Here is an 18283-nt window from a genome sequence, read left to right as displayed (position 1 = left end):
CCATTACAAATAATCATGGATAGAAACACAATGAAACACTTATGACTATTATGGTTCCACTGTGGTTTGTTACATGAAAGGCAAACAAATGGAGAGAAGGGTGCATCTCCTGAGGACCTACCGGTTGACCAGGGGCACCATCTTGTCCTGGGGGACCTTGGGGGCCAAACGAGCGAGAGAGCCCTGTCCCATCAACGGCGGGACCTGGGGCCCCGGGGGGTCCAGGAGGGCCAGGCAAACCAGGCAGTCCCTATCACCCCAGAAAATACACAGAGAATACATCATGAATCATGTTAGCCCATTCAACTCCTCTCCTCCCCCTGCAACTGTTCTCCCAGTTTGTTGATGCAAAAAATAATGTACAATTCTCAGTCAATTTAGTAAAATAAAAGTAAATAAATCAATACATTTTTGTCAGAGTAAACTGCTGATGGACGTCCATGAACCCTAGTTTGTAAAGGACAACATATCTTAAAAGGAACATACTGTATCAAATCAAATCATAGCTTGTGACCAAATAAAGCAAGGAATGCTTTCAGCTTGACATCGGGTAAGTAAATCAAGGCCTTTCCAAATTCCTTCAAATGCATTTCACAGCTCAAGTCGCGTTCCAATTTGAGGTAGGACGCTGTGCGCTCCTTGAGTTGGATGTTTGATCAGGCGAATACATAAAACAATCTGTACTGAGTTTGGGGTTGTTTATACAGGTGTAGTGGAGCCCTAACAACGCACCGAGATTAAGTTTCCCCTAGGTGCAGATCTAGGATCAGCTTCCCTTCCCCCAATCCTAATCTTAACCATTAGTCAGGAAAATGCTAAACTGACCCAAGATCAGCGTCTAGGGGAAACTTCACCCTACACCCCTAACAACTGCACCTGAACCAGTGTGGGATGACGAGGCAATCTATGGCCCTTTTGCTTATGGAGAAGAAAAGTGTACCTACCCGAAGAGTCTCCAAGTCAGGGAACCCAGAGCCTTCCATGTCCACAAAGGTCTGAAACAAAGAAGGTGAAATAGCTCAGACACATCATAGAAGTCATGTGCTCCACAACTACTGTAGCTCTCTTGACCCCTTCTTCCCATCTGAAAGAATTTAGCTAAAATATGATTTGTTGATCTCAACTGAAAATGTTTGGTATCAACAACCCTGTTCTGGTGGTTTCAGGGTACTTTGCTAGCTGCAAGTGGTTGTAGAAAATACATAACTAGGCCTTTGGCTCAAATGACTGAGGTCAATGTGGACTCACCGGCCGGTCGTGTCTGGATGCTGCTGGGGGTCCGGGGGGCCCTGGAGGTCCACTGGGGCCCGGCTGGCCCTCACCACGGTCACCCTGTGGAGCAGACACAAATGAACGACTGACTGCATTAGTGATTAGCTAGTAATTGCCCTAAGGGGACAAATAAACTTGTATTGAATGACCTAGGCATGGGCTGCGTGATGAATATCAGCCTATTCCCTTCATAGTGCACTACTTTTGACTAGAGCCCAAGTAGCGCCCTATAAAGGGAATAGGGTGCAACTTGGGACACAAACAAGGGGTACATCTCAATATGGTCATGTGGTTTATTACACAAGATCTGAAGCAGCGTTCGAAACGTTTCAATCAATAAGTCTTCTTTGACTTTTGTTGAACTGGATTGATCCCCCACTCATGGCACTGGCTATTACTGACACTGGTCTTTGACTCATTGAGGCAGGCAATCCACAGATAACAGACTGCAACTGACGACAGGTGGATAATGTCTAGCCTGGTCCGAGATCTGTTTGTGTTTTCTTGCTAACTCCTTTGTTCAGTGTCTTGCCAAACGACCATAAGAGTTGGCTATACAGAATAAACAGATCTGGGACGAAGCTACATGATGCCAGCTTCTCAATACAACAATGTCATGACATGACAGCATATAGTACCTTCTCTCCTTTGAGACCGGAGTCTCCTGGTGTTCCAGGGAAGCCTGGCGGTCCAACAGGGCCCTGGGTAAGAGACAGAGCAGAGAGCAGACTAGTATCTTGAGAAATACAAGTACTGGCAATTAAAGATGCTACACCTAAGCTGTGTTCGAATACCCATACTAATATACTACATACTTAATGAGTATATACTATATACTATTAATTAATTTTTGTATACTGTAAACAAACGGTCTCCTTTCAGTTGAGTGTACTATAACTTCGCCTGTCTACCGGAAGTTGATGCTGTTGCTATGCAACCTATTGCTAGCTTGTTAGCATAACAAATTACTAGCTAGACATCTTACGATTTCGGGTGTGTTCGTAAATTCAATCTGGAGTGCCAGAGTGCTCTCGTAAATTCAGAGCGTCGTCAGATTGTCCGTTTGTAAATTCGAAGCGTTCAGAGCGCACACTGTGTTCTGACCTCACAACAGCAGTTAAGCACCCAAGCTAACTGGCTAACTTGCTAGCTACTGTACTCCCAGACAAAAATGAGAGAACACCTCACTCTGAACATTTTACTCGTCCTAGCAGAGCTGGTTAGGCTGTTTTCATGTTATCCAGAGCGTTGGTGACTGTAACTGTGCTGCTGGCAATTACGCTTTTTTGAGGACGTTTACTGACACCAGCCATATTCAACGGGTGTTGAGCGTTCGTAAATTCATCAGTTATTCTGCGCTCTGGCACACTCAGACGAGAGTGCTCTGAAATCGTAGTAGATAGCCAGAATTAACAATGCCCATTGAGAACGGACAACAACTATACCACTTAGCTAAGCGAAGAATGACGTGAATAATCAAGTCAATAAACGCTGGGTAGTTAGTTAGATAGCATATAGTTAATATATTGGCAAGTTCGACGATGTATTAGTAGCCAACTAAAGATAGGTAGCTAGCTAACATACTGGTACATACTGCTGTAATGATATGCTATGTGGTTCGTAAGTTTAGCGTAACTAACAAATTGTCACGTAACTTATTTGAAAAGTAATTACTTTATTACATTGGTCAACATTTTCTTAACATTTGTTATAATTAGTTAAAGCAATGAATTTGTATCCGCTCTCGTCGGACTTCGGCTGAATATTTTCTACCATTTTCTTCAAAATCTGAAAACGTTGTGAAGCCACGCCCATTTTCTGAAGAATTGCATTATGGGCCCTAAAACTACGGAAATAGTGTCCACTGCTTGTACACTTCGTATTTTGGCGAATTTAGTACGACATCCGGGAAGTTTTGGCATACTAACTATATCCATACTATGACCAATAAGCATACTACATACTAAATTTACATCACAATAGTACTGTTAGTGCAGTTAGTATGAGTATTCAAACACAGCTCCAGAATTTCTCCCCTATGTGGAAGCTAGGTGAATTGTAATAGCACTAGGCTGCATTCAAAACAAATCTCTCCCCGCATCCCATTTCCCCGTAATATGGCGGAGACTCGCGCTTGAGCCTTTTACTTTCGGTAAAAAACTGTAAAAAACAATATTTTTGGTTATTGAAAATATATTTCACAGCGCTTTAGATGGGACAATGATTCCCTACACTATTCAGTGCTTGTTTTGTAACATAAATTGAAATTGAGCGAACAGTGTAGGACTTTAGCAACCAGGAAATTACAGAGTGATTTCTACATTGGCCACTTGACCCGATTTCCACTAGATAACACAAACCACAAAGTCAAAACAGCTTTCCCATTTTGACAACAGAAGCCACTCTGGTGGGAGAAATCAATAAGCGAATATCACAGCTAATCACAACACAGGCGGGTAAGTAATACTCTGAAACACTATCATTCCACTATTACTGCAGATATATTAAGGACATTGAAATTACAATGCAAAAAAATTAAAATAAATCCTATGTGTAGCACCTTTAAGGCAAACCATCATCACTGCACCACTAGTTATCCATTACATGGTAATGTTCAAAGTACATTGAATAAGTTGTCAACTTACTTGAGATCCATCTTCACCAGGATCACCCTGTGAAGAAGAGACAAATACAACAAAATTAAAAGGATGGCCTACTACACTGATCAAAAAGGAAAGGATTTAAAACGACGGGTGAATTGCAACCATTGTTGACCACCGTTTTATCTCCAGGTGATCTCTCGTTAAACCATCAATACGCACTAAGATCACCCGCACAGGTTATATGAACGGAAAACTCATGTTAGTACACTCATTACTTTTTATTTTCCAATTTATGCAATCCATGAATTACAACTTGTCTAATAAAGTATGGCTATTTATTATCAAGAGGGGAAAATAAAATATCCTGGTCTAAAATGTGTCACAAAATAATTAAGTTCTGCCTGTTAGTTGCAATTGGCCATAAAAGCTAAGCACTATTCCAGGTAGAAGTGGCCCATAGGCACAGATATAGGATTACTCATAAGGCTTAAATCATCCTACTGTACATTCCGATTCTCAATCCTTCTCCCGAAGTGCCCACTTGCACACTCCCTCTAATGGATTTAACAATGGTGGAAACTCCCTCGAGCCAATGTTTACCCCAATCCAATGCTTTTAAATCCATGATGGGAGTGTGCAAGTGCATTGGGAGAAATGTGGAGAATCAAATCACAGCTGACTGAATAACTTTCTTATTGTTTGCCCTCTGGTGGTATGGAGGAGGAAGGGCAGGGTAGGCAACTCACAGGCTCTCCGTCGGCTCCTGCGGGTCCCTCAGGGCCTGCGGGTCCCGGAGTTCCAGCTAGTCCTCTGGGACCTGCAACCGTCTGAATCACGGAGCCGTCGCCACGTGATACCACCTCTGCCGCGGGCCCCGGGGAGCCGGGTGGTCCGGGGGGACCAGCGGGGCCGGGGTCGCCCTTCGACCCAGGGTATCCAAAGCCTGCTTTTCCCTACGGAGACAAAAGGACAATCAAAAAGTCATTAAAAAGTTATACATCATCATTGTTTCTAAAGAATACCGTCTTGGTATGGAGATGGGAAACCATTATGTTAGCTTCAGGAACAACTTTTTAAAAATAAAACTGGTTGTGTTGTACATAACAATATGGGTACAGTAATTAGTACATCATGCTACACATACCAGATATAAATGTGACTTTAAATTAAGAGAATAAAGAAGATGATAATGGTGGGAGTTGGCATAATTTGTCGCAGTTCAGGAGGTGAAGAAAGACAATTTTACTTCCAATTGATTCAATGGATGACAGAGTTAAAAATGAACTGAACACAAAGGCTTTGACATATCCATAAAATCCTCCCTTCAACAGTAGGTCGTAGAGTCCACACTAATCTGAGCAAGAGATTTAAGTACAAGGGTAGGCGAGTGCTTCATTCAAAGTCACTCCATCTTGATCAAAATGCATTGACTGATTATAATGAGGCTATATAAAAAGGTATGGGGGAGACTGATTATAAAATACAAAAGACCAGCACATGAACAAGACAATTGGAGTGCCATTCGTTATTATGTGGTTATTTGGACCACATGTTTAGAAGTAGTGTACACACACATCCAGTAACTTGCAGGTGCAGGGTACAAAAAGTAAAGTCAGAAAGATAGATACATTTTAAAAAATAAAGGCCGATACCTGCTTTCTGTTGAAGGCCCGTGCAGTTTTATTGTGCAACGTTTCGAACTTAAGGTCTTCGTCCAGACAATAAATAATAAACCTGAGGGAGCATTCAACAGTATTTGGGACCACAACAAGGTGACAATAATAGATCATTTGAACATACCTTCATTCCCTTTTCTCCAGGCACTCCCTGCAGGAAAAAACACAAAGAACATGTTAGTATCTATGTATATGACCAAACAATTGTGGCGTGTTTGCAAGCAATAAGATTTATGGGTGCAGGCTTCACCTGGGCCCTGTATGAGTTCTTTCAAAAAGCATCCTTCCACACTAGCAAGTGTTGTGACATTGTGAATTGAGAATAAGTGCTTAAGAAATAACACATTCACCAAACATTAGGAACCCCATCTTAATATTGACTTGCACCCTCCCCCTCCCTTTTTGCCCTTAGAACAGCCTCAATTCATTGGGGAATGGACTCTACAAGGTGTCCAAAGCGTTCCACAAGGACGCTGTCCCATGTTGACTCCAATGCTTCCCACAGTTGTGTCAAGATGGCTGGATGTCCATTGGGTGGTGCACCATTCTTGATACACATGGAAAACTGTTGAGTGTGAAAAACCCAGCAGTATTGCAGTTCTTGACACAAAACGGTGCGCTATCCCATTCAAAGGCACTTAAATCTTTTGTCTTGCCCATTCACCCTCAATGGTACACATACACAATCCATGTCTCAATTTTCTCAATGCTTAAAAACCCTTATTTAACCTGTCTCCTCCCCTTCCTCTACACTGATTGAAGTGGATTTAACAAGTGACATCAATAAGGGATCATAGCTTTCACCTGGATTCACCTAGTCAGTCCATGTCATCGAAATATGTTTTGTACACTCAGTGTATATCCTGTATTCACTTCAATATATGGATATTGAACACAGGTTCTAATGCACCTAGAGCATATGAAGCTTTTAAATAGAAAATGAATAGACATTTTGGTATGTCATCTTGTTCACACCGTAATGTTTTTTTATAGAAGTTTTAGACCAACCATGTTGTTTCATGGAATTTTAACTAGTACACTGTATGAATGTGTCATGTATTTGTTTATTTAAAATTAATCAAAAAGTATGCACCTTCTCTCCACGTGCTTCTCCTCGTGTGCCCGACTCAGACCCAGAATCTCCCTTTGGACCGAAAGGACCTCTGTCTCCTTTCTCTCCTCTGTCACCCTTCTCTCCTCTAGATACACCCGGGCCTGGAAAACAAAAGAAAGATTGAGAGAAAGAAAGGCAAAAGTTATTACCTCTTCAAAAATAATGAATGGTTGCATCCTTATCCTAAACCTACATTTCCTCCCCCACTATACCGGCAGGAAATGGCTTTCTCGTTTGTTGGCCAGAGCATCCTTGTGTCCTGACTACCGACTGTAATTTATAGGTTGTCGAGAAGCCTTGGAGGATATGGTCATAACCTTCTGGACGGAGTCAAAATTCCACACCTGCATGCACATCGTTTCCGTAAATCCATGTTTGGCCTAGTCCTCATCCCATCATTCCACCAACCAAGCAGGCACTTTAAATTGGTAAACACTTAATTTGGATAGCCCCTATAGATATCCCAAAACCTACAAGTGTCAACTATGACATTTTCAACACAAAGCAAAGAGACAGTTACATTTAAGCAGACGCTCTTATCCAGAGCGACTTACAGTTAGTGAGTGCATACATTTTCATACTGGCCCCCCATGGGAATCGAACCCACAACCCTGGCGTTGCAAACGCCATGCTCTACCAACTGAGCTACACGGGACTGTTGTTGTGCAACGTAGTAAAACAGTTGAAGATGACACCTTATAGTTTGGGGAAAGGTAATGAAGCATCTATAAAAAATAAGTTCTACCCACAGTGCCAATCACTTACAAGTCCAGATACATATGCAATCCATTGCATGCCAATGCAACATGCAGTATGGCATATCCTGCAGTCCAGAGTGAGAGCATCCGAGTCCGACACTTTGTGGGTGCATCTCAATAATCTGAAGTGACTTCTTCTCCGTGTCCGTTTTCTTCTATCTCCACTAATGTAAATTCCTGGTAAAAAAGGTAATCCATTTTTTTCTAATGTTGTGTTCGAGACCACCTAAAGCGAGACCGATTCAAGACCAAGACCGGAGCAAATCGAGTCATCCAACTCGGAATCCAACTCGGAACTCCAAGTCGGGAACTCGGGCCTCTTTCTAGAGCTCCGACCTGAAGATCACTGACATCATGATTCAACCTTGTTTTTTTCAGAGTTCCCAGTTGTCTTAAAAGCACCTTAAATCCAGAGAATGCCAGACTTTGATGACAAAGTTTGATGGCATAATTTGCCCGCAAGAAAGACAGCCGCGCCACCTTCCTGTTCAAGTGAGCACAGCACAACAAGGTGAGTCCAAAAATGTATTGTTTGCTGCTGCATAAATGATTTAATATGCCAGGGAGATATGTATACTGTAGCTAAGAAAGTAATACTAAGTGTATGTTGTGTAGTAAGCTGTTAGTAGCCCATGTGCCTCACCCTAATAATTTGGTACCTTTCCCCCTCATAACTTAGCCTACTGTTCTGACTTGGTGGTGCACATGTAGCCTGTTTTACGGAAATGTCATCATCAAATATTGTAAGAGCTTTCATTGTCTGCTGATATGCCCCCTTTATTTACCCTACGATTCTGACTTGGTGTACAGGGAGAATACTGTAAGAACAGCCCATGTTCTGAATTATGTCACTGTACATTTCAAAAGTGCTGAACAAATAGTTATATTGACTACGTCCGTCTTAGCTCGCTGATTAATGTCTTAATCGAAATTACTGATTGTCTCTTATACGCTCATTGTTCCCTTATGCCATAGTTTGTACATCTTACATTTCAGTAGAAACAACACTTGTTTAAGCAAGTCAGCCATAACAGCTATGTTTTTTAAAAAGGCAGTAAATGAGGCTGAATGAACTGTTTCGCTGCCAGACAGGTGTAGCTGTGGTAAGCATTCACCAAGATTTACATGCTACAATCGCAACTGGCCATTTCAGACTATTGAGATGACACCGCAGTTGTCCTGTTGCAGTCCTGGAGCAGCAGACTTGGACTCCACAGTAAACCGGCCCGCGTCATCGACATTGACTGAACAGAATCCAAGAAGAAGTAAGACACTTTCTTTTACACTATTTCTTGGTACACAGATCAATGTGCATTCCTGTGGCTTGAACTACAGTACCAATTGTGGTCTGAGAAAAAAAAAATGGCACCAATAGTTGGCAAAGCTAGTTTTATTGTTGTTTATTGATTGGACAGGGGCAAGGAAGTGAATTAAAATTGTGTCTCAATTCTTCAGTTTAGGTGACCAACACAATTGGCACCAACACTCACTTGTCACATTTCTAGTGTGGTCTAAAGGTCTAAATGCAGTCAATGTAAACCTGACTGGCCTACACACAGCCCTGACCTCAACCCCATCGAAATCATTTGGTATGAATTGGAACACCAACTGCGAGCCAGGCCTAATCGCCCAACATCAATGCCCGACTTCACTAATGCTCTTGTGGCTGAATGGAAGCAAGTCCCCGCAGCAATGTTCCAACATCTAGTGGAAAGCCTTCCCAGAGGAGTGGCGGCTGTTATAGCAGCAAAGGGGGGACCAACTCCATATAAATACCCATGATTTTGGAATGAGATGTTCGATGAGCAGGTGTCCACATACTTTTGGTCATGTAGTGTACAATTATCTGTAAGCTCCCTCAGTCGAGCAGTGAATTTCAAACACAGATTCAACCACAAAGACCAGGGAGGTTTTCCAATGCCTCACAAAGAAGGGCACCTATTGGTAAATTGGTAAAAATAAAAAAGCACACATTGGAGATCCCTTTGAGCATGGTGAAGCTATTAGTTATACTTTGGATGGTGCATCAATACACCCAGTCAATACAAAGACATATGTGTCCTTCCTAACTCAGTTGTCGGAGAGGAAGGAAACCGCTCATGGATTTGCCCATGAGGCCAATGGTGACTTTAAAATAGTTACAGAGTTGAATGGCTATGATAGGAGAAAACTGAGGATGGATCAACAACATTGTAGTTACTACACAATACTAACCTAATTGACAGAGTGAAAAGGACAGAATAAAAATATACTCAAAACATGCATCCTGTTTGCAAGGCACTAAAGTAATACTGCAAAAATGTGGCAAAGCAATTCACTTTTTGTCCTGAATACAACATGTTATGTTTGGGGCAATTCCAATACAACACATTACTGAGTACCACTCTCCATATTATCAAGTATAGTGGTGGCTGCATCATGTTATGGGTATGCTTGTAATTTACCAGACACTGGGAGATGAATTCACCTTTCAGCAGGACAATAACCTAAAACACAAGGCCAAATCTACACTGGAGTTGCTTACCAAGAAAACAGTGAATGTTCCTGAATGGCCAAGTTACAGTTTTGACTTAAATCTACTTGAAAATATATGGCAAGACCTGGAAATGGTGGTCTATCAATGACCAAAAACCAATTTGACATAGCTTGAAGAATTTTGAAAAGAATAACGGGCAAAAGTAGTCCATTAAGCTCTTAGAGACTTACCCAGAAAGACTCACAGCTGTAATCACTGCCAAAGATGCTTCTACAAATTATTGACTCAGGAGTGTGAATACGTATGTAAATTCTATATTTCTGTAATTCATTTTCAATAAATTTGCTAACATTTCAAAAAATATTACACTTTGACATTAAGGGGTATTGTGTGTAGATGGGTGAGAAAAAACAATATATTTAATCAATTTTTAATTTAGGCTGTAACAACAAAATGTGGAATAAGTCAAGGAGTATGAATACTTTCTAAAGGTACTGTATGTCTCATATCAGTTCACGGTTTGGGTAAGTTTGTAATATTTGTGATGGATATGTATTTGCATTGAATTTAATAGGGTATCCCTTAAATGGGTAATGCAATTTAAAATAACCAGTGGTGGAAAAAGTACCCTATTGTCATACTTCAGTAAAAGTAAAGATACCTTAACAGAAAATGACTAAATTAAAGTGAAAGTCACCCAGTAAAATACTAATTGAGTAAAAGTCTAAAAAGATGTTGTTTTAAATATACTTAAGTATCAAAAGTAAAAGTAAACGTATTCATAATTTAAAGTCCTTACATTAAGCAAACCAGACGGCACAATTTTCTTGTTTTTTATTTATTTACTGAGAGCCAGGGCCACACTCCAACACTGAGACATCATTTACAAATGAAGCATTGGTGTTTAGGGAGTCTGCCAGATCAGAGGCAGTAGGGATGACCAGGGTTGTTCTCTTGATAAGTGTGTGAATTGGACCATTTTCTGTCCTGCTAAGCATTCAAAATGTACTTTTCGTGTCAGGGAAAATGTATGGAGTAAAAAGTACATTATTTTCATTAGGAATGTAGTGAAGTAAAAGTAAAAGTTGTCAAAAATAGAAAAAATAAACAGATACCCCAAAAAACTACTTAAGTAGTACTTTAAATATTTTTACTTCAGTACTTTTCACCACTGAAAATAACCAGTAGTCTACCTAAATCATGAAAATAATTTGTCATCACATAGCTTGCATATGGTATGAACCTTTCTCATAAAATCTTGTCAAAAAATGTGGTCCATGTAAATCATTATCAACTGGCCACTGTTACTACATGAAAATACAGCGCCTTGCAAAGTATTCATCCCCCTATTTTGTTGCATTACAACCTGTAATTTAAATAGATTTTTATTTGGATTTCATGTAATGGACAAAAATGTCAAAACAATAAATAACGGAAAAGTGGTGCATGCATATGTATTCACCCCCTTTGCTATGAAGCCCCTAAATAAGATCTGGTGCAACCAATTACCTTCAGAAGTCACATAATTAGTTAAAGTCAGTCCACCTGTGTGCAATCTATGTGTCACATGATCTCAGTATATCTACACCTGTTCTGAAAGGCCCCAGAGTCTGCAACACCACTAAGCAAGGGGCACCACCAAGCAAGCGGCACCATGAAGACCAAGGACCTCTCCAAACAGGTCAGGGACAAAGTTGTGGAGAAGTACAGATCAGGGTTGGGTTATAAAAAATATCTGAAACTTTGAACATCCCACGGAGCACCATTAAATCCATTATTAAAAAATGGAAAGAATATGGCACCACAACAAACCCGCCCACCAAAACTCACAGACCAGGCAAGGAGGGCATTCATCAGAGGCAACAAAGAGACCAAAGATAACCCTGAAGGAGCTGCAAAGCTCCACAGCGGAGATTGAAGTATCTGTCCATAGGACCACTTTAAGCCGTACACGCCACAGAGCTGGGCTTTATGGAAGAGTGGCCAGGAAAAATGCCATTACTTGAAGAAAAAAGTAAGCAAACACATTTGGTGTTCACCAAAAGGCATGTGGGAGACTCCCCAAATATATGGAAGAAGGTACTCTGGTCAGATGAGACTAAAATTGAGCTTTTTGGCCATTAAGGAAAATGCTATGTCTGGCGCACACCCAAGACCTCTCATCCCCCCGAGAACACCATCCCCACAGTGAAGCATGGTGGTGGCAGCATCATGCTGTGGGGATGTTTTTCATCGGCAGGGACTGGGAAACTGGTCAGAATTTAAGGAATGCTGGATGACGCTAAATACAGGGAAATTCTTGAGGGAAACCTGTTTCAGTCTTTCAGAGATTTGAGACTGGGACGGCGGTTCACCCTCCAGCAGGACAATGACCCTAAGCATACTGCTAAAGCAACACTCAAGTGATTTAAGGGGAAACATTTACATGTCTTGGAATGGCCTTGTCAAAGCCCAGACCTCAATCCAATTGAGAATCCGTGGTATGACTTAAAGATTGCTGTACACCAGCGGAACCCATCCAACTTGAAGGAGCTGGAGCAGTTTTGCCTTGAAGAATGGGCAAAAATCCCAGAGGCTAGATGTGCCAAGCTTATAGAGACATACCCCAAGAGACTTGCAGCTATAATTGCTGCAAAAGGTTGCTCTACAGAGTATTGACTTTGGGGGGGTTGAATAGTTATGCACGCTCAAGTTCTCTGTTTTGTTGTCTTATTTCTTGTTTCACAATAACCAATATTTTTAATCTTCAAAGTGGTAGGCATGTTGTGTAAATTAAATTATACAAACCAGGTTGTAAGGCAACAAAATAGGAGGGGGGGGGGGAATACTTTAGCAAGCCACTATATAATACAGATGCATGTAACACATTGGTAACACTTTATAATAACTTTTTACAAGCCAATAATAGATCATTTATACTTACGCATGTTACACAAATCATTAACACAAATCATATAAATTATGCTTGGGGTTTGTGCATAAAGACACATTTCTGTTCTGTAAATTAATGGACAATAAAGTACATCTTATCTTATATTAATATTATTATAAAGTCCTACCAACACATCTACAATAGTCAACCAATGTGACTCGTGGTCTTGCAAACCCATACAACAGTCTGTCATGTCTAGACAAGGGCTGTTCCAACTCTGTTCCTGGAGCGCTACCGTCCTGTATGTTTCCACTCCAACCCTGATCTAGTGCACCTGATTCCAATAATTAGCTGGTTGATAAACTGAATCAGATTATTTACAACTGGGGTTTGAGTAAAAACCTACAGGAGGGTAGCTTTCCAGACACAGGGCTGGGGAGTCCTGGTCTAGACCATGACCTATTGAACTCACCCGTTTCTTTCTTGGGAGACACCTCTGGTTGTTGCCGGGTCACCGGGGGCTGCTGAATTGGGCGTGACGACGGAGGAGTAGTCTAGAGAAAGACGGTAAAACAGCATTGAAAAACAAACATAAAAATATATCCAGCTGAGCTCCAAAGAGATAAAACGTGCATATTGATGCTACATGAGTATTTGTAGATCTGTAACAAAGAAAACCATTACATTTATGGAGCTACAGTTGAAGTCGGAAGTTTACATACACCTTACCCAAATACATTTAAACTCTGTTTTTTACAATTCCTGACATTTAATCCTAGTAAAAATTCCCTGTCTTAGGTCAGTTAGGATCACCACTTTATTTTAAGAATGTGAAATGTCAGAATAATGGTAGAGAGAATGAATTATTTCAGCTTTTATTTCTTTCATCACATTCCCAGTGGGTCAGAAGTTTACATACACTCAATTAGTATTTGGTAGCATTGCCTTTAAATTGTTTAACTTGGGTCAAACATTTCGGGTAGCCTTCCACAAGCTTCCCACAATAAGTTGGGTGAATTTTGGCCCATTCCTCCTGACAGAGCTGGTGTAACTGAGTCAGGTTTGTAGGCCTCCTTGCTCGCACACGCTTTCTCAGTTCTGCCCACAAATGTTCTATAGGATTGAGGTCAGGGATTTGTGACGGCCACTCCAATACCTTGACTTTGTTGTCCTTAAGCCATTTTGCCACAACTTTGGAAGTGTGCTTGGGGTCATTGTCCATTTGGAAGACCCATTTGCGACCAAGCTTTAACTTCCTGACTGATGTCTTGAGATGTTGCTTCAATATATCCACATAATTTTCCTTCCCCATGATGACATCTATTTTGTGAAGTGCACCAGTCCCTCCTGCAACAAAGCACCCCCACAGCATGATGCTGCCACCCCCGTGCTTCACGGTTGGGATGGTGTTCTTCGGCTTGCAAACATCCCCCTTTTTCCTCCAAACATAACAATGGTCATTATGGCTAAACAGTTCTATTTTTGTTTCATCAGACCAGAGGACATTTCTCCCAAAAGTACGATCTTTGTTCCCATGTGGAGTTGAAAACCGAAGTCTGGCTTTTTTATGGCGGTTTTGGAGCAGTGGCTTCTTCCTTGCTGAGCGGTCTTTCAGGTTATGTCGATATAGGACTCGTTTTACTGTGGATATCGATACTTTTGTACCTGTTTCCTCCAGCATCTTCACAAGGTCCTTTGCTGTTGTTCTGGGATTGATTTGCACTTTTCGCACCAAAGTACGTTCATCTCTAGGAGACAGAACGCGTCTCCTTCCTGAGCGGTATGACGGCTGCGTGGTCCCATGGTGTTAATACTTGCGTACTATTGTTTGTACAGATGAATGTGGTACCTTCAGGTGTTTGGAAATTGCTCCCAAGGATGAACCAGACTTGTGGAGGTCTATAATTTTCTTTCTGAGGTCTTGGCTGATTTCTTTTGATTTTCCCATGATGTCAAGCAAAGAGGCACTGAGTTTTAAGGTAGGCCTTGAAATACATCCACAGGTACACCTCCAATTGTCTCAAATGATGTCAATTAGCCTATCAGAAGCTTCTAAAGCCATTACATCATTTTCTGGAATTTTCCAAGCTGTTTAAAGGCACAGTCAACTTAGTGTATGTACACTTCTGACCCACTGGAATTGTGATACAGTGAATTATAAGTGAAATAATCTGTCTGTAAACAATTGTTGGAAAAATTACTACAAAGTACATGTCCTAACTTACTTGCCAAAACTATAGTTTGTTAACAAGAAATGTGTGGAGTGGTTAAAAAAAAAAGTTTTAATGACTCCAACCTAAGTGTATGTAAACTTCCGACTTCATGTTGTGATGATTTTTGTTGTTATGTGGTAATAATATGACCTAATATGACCATAAAAATACATCCAGCTCCAAGGACAACTCAAAGTTGGCTTCCCAACTGGCATATTGCTAAATTGATATTTGTACAGTAGTTCCCTAACCATAAACAATGACTTGTAAAGAGATTATGTTGGATGTTTTAGGACATGTTTGGGGTAATCATACATTCTAATTTTCAGAAGTTGTGGTACAACTTTGGCACTCAAATACTCAAAGTTGGCTTCTCCACTTCCATAATATTGCCAAATAGCTAGCTTATTTGTAGTTTTCAAACAAAGAAAACAATGACATTTAAGGAGTTTTTGAGTTTGCAAGACATGCATTTCACTGTACATGTGCATGCGACATTAAAACTTGACACTATACAGTGGGGTCCAAAATTATTGACACCCTTGGTGAAGATGAGCAATAATGACTGTATAAAATAAAAAATTCAAATACTGAGCTATATTGTATGCAAAAAAAATTGGGAAATTATATTATTTTATACTAATACAATTGCTCAGAGAAAGATTATGTAATATTGTTTTTTTCTAAAAAAAAGGTAGTGGTCAAATTATTGACACCCCTAAAGATTCTTATTAATAAAGTAGTCAAAAGTTTAGTATTTCATCCCATATTCCTAGCACACAATTAACTACATCAAGCTTGTGACTCTACAAACTTGTTGGATGCATTTGCAGTTAGTTTTGGTTGTGTTTCAGATTATTTTGTGCCCAATAGAAATTAATGGTAAATAATGTATTGTGACATTTTGGAGTTAATTTTATTGTAAATGAGAATAGAATATGGTTTAAACACTTCTACATTAATGTGGATACTACCATGATTACGGATAATCCTGAACGAATCGTAAATAATGATGAGTGAGAAAGTTAGAGGGTCAAAGATCATACCCCCAAGACATGCTAACCTCTCACCATTACCAATAACGGGAGATTAGCATGTCTTGGGGGTATGATGTCAATAATTTCAGACTCCACTGTATGTACTATATGTTTTGTGTTTTATTTTTGTTATGGGGTAATCAAACGTGCTAATGGTTGGCAGACTAGCACTGTGTCTGGTGTCCATTATGTAATTTCCTCTCGGGCTAGCTTACCCTAAACAAATGAATACCCATGACCAAGCAAAAACACTCTCTCTTCCCCTCTGTGAGTTAGTCTCTACAGTGGTGTTGCAAAGAGCTGTGATGGTGGCGCCAAGTTTATGTGTGCCCGTTATGAATATACAATAGTGAGTTGACCCTGTGAGCGAGACGGTGGGTGTACGTTCTCCTACTGGGAGTGGATGGGATGGCGACAGGCAGCAGGTATTTTGGTTGGGAGGAACATGTCTGGCAACAGGAATGTGACCCATTTTGGGCTCCAGCTCTTAAGATAGTGGTCAGAGAATAGAGTGGAGGAGCTGGTCTGTGTGTGCACATGTTTCAGTGTGTGTGTGTGTGTCTGGGTGTAAGTGTCAGGGTGTGTGTGGCATGGTGTGTGTGTGTCTGTGTGTGTACTGTGTGTTTGTGTGTGTGTTGGGGAGTAGAGACAAGGAAGGACTGCCAAAGATCTGTCATCACCGCTAGCGCTCTAGAGATGGGAGAATCTGCAGGGGGGAAGAGGAGAGGCCATTTCCAGACTCACCCCCCTCAGGGAGAGGAAGATAAAACCTAACACCCGTGTTTTCTAAGCTCATTCTTCACCAGGTGACACGCCTCATATTGTCACCTGTGGAATCTGAGAGGGGAGTACTGGGTGGGAGAGATGAATGGATAGATGAATGGAGGGGGGCAATGTGAAAGAAAAAGTATGGAATTCTTCACAAAATTAACCAGTTTCCTCTGTGGGCAAACATTCTTCCTATTGTAGGGCCTGAAGTTGGCTATGTGAAGAATTTGACTCAGTGAGTGTTATATGACAGATCCAATGGGATATATGTAATAAAACAGACCTGCACGTATACTCCCATGCGCTCATCATTTCTGAGAGGTGGGAGTGAAGAGGGTGGGGACAGACGAGGCACTGGGTGGTGATGGATTTGAAAAACACAAATTAATTTAACCATAGTGTCACGATCGTCGTTAAGAGAGGAGGACCAAGGCGCAGCGTGATGGCTTGGTGCGAGGAGCAGGGACAGGCCGGACCGGGCTGGCGACGCACCCCGTAGGCTTGGTGCGAGGAGCAGGTACAGGCCGGACCGGGCTGGCGACGCACACCGTAGGCTTGGTGCGTGGAGCAGGGACAGGCCGGACCGGGCTGGCGACGCACCCCGTAGGCTTGGTGCGTGGAGCAGGGACAGGCCAGACCGGGCTGGCGACGCACACCGTAGGCTTGGTGCGTGGAGCAGGGACAGGCCGGACCGGGCTGGCGACGCACCCCGTAGGCTTGGTGCGTGGAGCAGGGACAGGCCGGACCGGGCTGGTGACGCACACCGTAGGCTTGGTGCGTGGAGCAGGGACAGGCCGGACCGGGCTGGCGACGCACACTGTAGGCTTAGTGCGTGGAGCAGGGACAGGCCGGACCGGGCTGGCGACGCACACCGTAGGCTTGGTGCGTGGAGCAGGGACAGGCCGGACCGGGCTGTGGAGACGGATAGGAGACCTGGAGTGAAGAGCTGCCACAACCTGTCCTGGCTGAATGCCTACCTTTACACACTCTGTGTGAGGCATCAGCACAGGACGTACAGGGCTGTGTACCCGTACTGGCATAACAGCACGTGACACTGGCGCAGGATATCCGGGACCGAGGAGAGGCACTGGAGGCCACGAGCGCTGAGCCGGCACACTCTGTCCTGGCTGCATGCCCACCTTCGCACAACACGTGCGGGGTGCTCGCACAGGACGTACCGGACTATGCCGGACCACTCGTGGCACAGTGCGCAGCTCCGCATACCGCGGAACCTGCCCAGTCTCATGCTGCCATGCCTGAGTACGGGGAGTTGGCTCTGCTCTCCATCCAGGCTCCGCCAACCTGCCTTCTGGCCCCCAAAACCCGGTGGCCTCCTCTCCAAATCGCCCTGTGGCAGCCTCCAGCTGCCCAGCCGCCCATGCCGTGTGCCCCCCCCCTAAAATTTTTTTGGGGTTGCCTCTCGTCCGTCCGACGATGACACTGCTGACGCCGCTGCTCCTCTCTCGCCAGGGCCTTAATCCTAGCCCATGGCCC

At 42.4% G+C, this 18283-nt stretch overlaps 1 protein-coding gene across 1 annotated transcript in view; it reads right to left on the bottom strand.

Moving 5' to 3' along the window:
* Positions 1 to 18283, bottom strand: part of LOC311129313 (collagen alpha-1(XVIII) chain-like) — a gene marked incomplete at its 5' end in the record, with an annotated part of 86029 nt that overhangs the window by 43840 nt on the left and 23906 nt on the right. The window contains 10 exons of the mRNA XM_084161593.1: positions 122 to 250; positions 945 to 995; positions 1249 to 1332; positions 1911 to 1973; positions 3918 to 3944; positions 4622 to 4828; positions 5676 to 5702; positions 6645 to 6766; positions 8593 to 8667; positions 13244 to 13325. Coding sequence (XP_084017719.1) covers positions 122 to 250; positions 945 to 995; positions 1249 to 1332; positions 1911 to 1973; positions 3918 to 3944; positions 4622 to 4828; positions 5676 to 5702; positions 6645 to 6766; positions 8593 to 8667; positions 13244 to 13325 — 867 coding nt within the window. The remainder of the gene's footprint in view (positions 1 to 121; positions 251 to 944; positions 996 to 1248; positions 1333 to 1910; positions 1974 to 3917; positions 3945 to 4621; positions 4829 to 5675; positions 5703 to 6644; positions 6767 to 8592; positions 8668 to 13243; positions 13326 to 18283) is intronic.

This window comes from Coregonus lavaretus, assembly GCF_964263955.1.
Source record: "Coregonus lavaretus genome assembly, chromosome: 5".
Lineage (NCBI taxonomy): Eukaryota > Metazoa > Chordata > Actinopteri > Salmoniformes > Salmonidae > Coregonus > Coregonus lavaretus.
The sequence above is the reverse complement of the archived record's forward strand: the minus strand, read 5'-3'. Positions and strand labels throughout refer to the sequence as shown.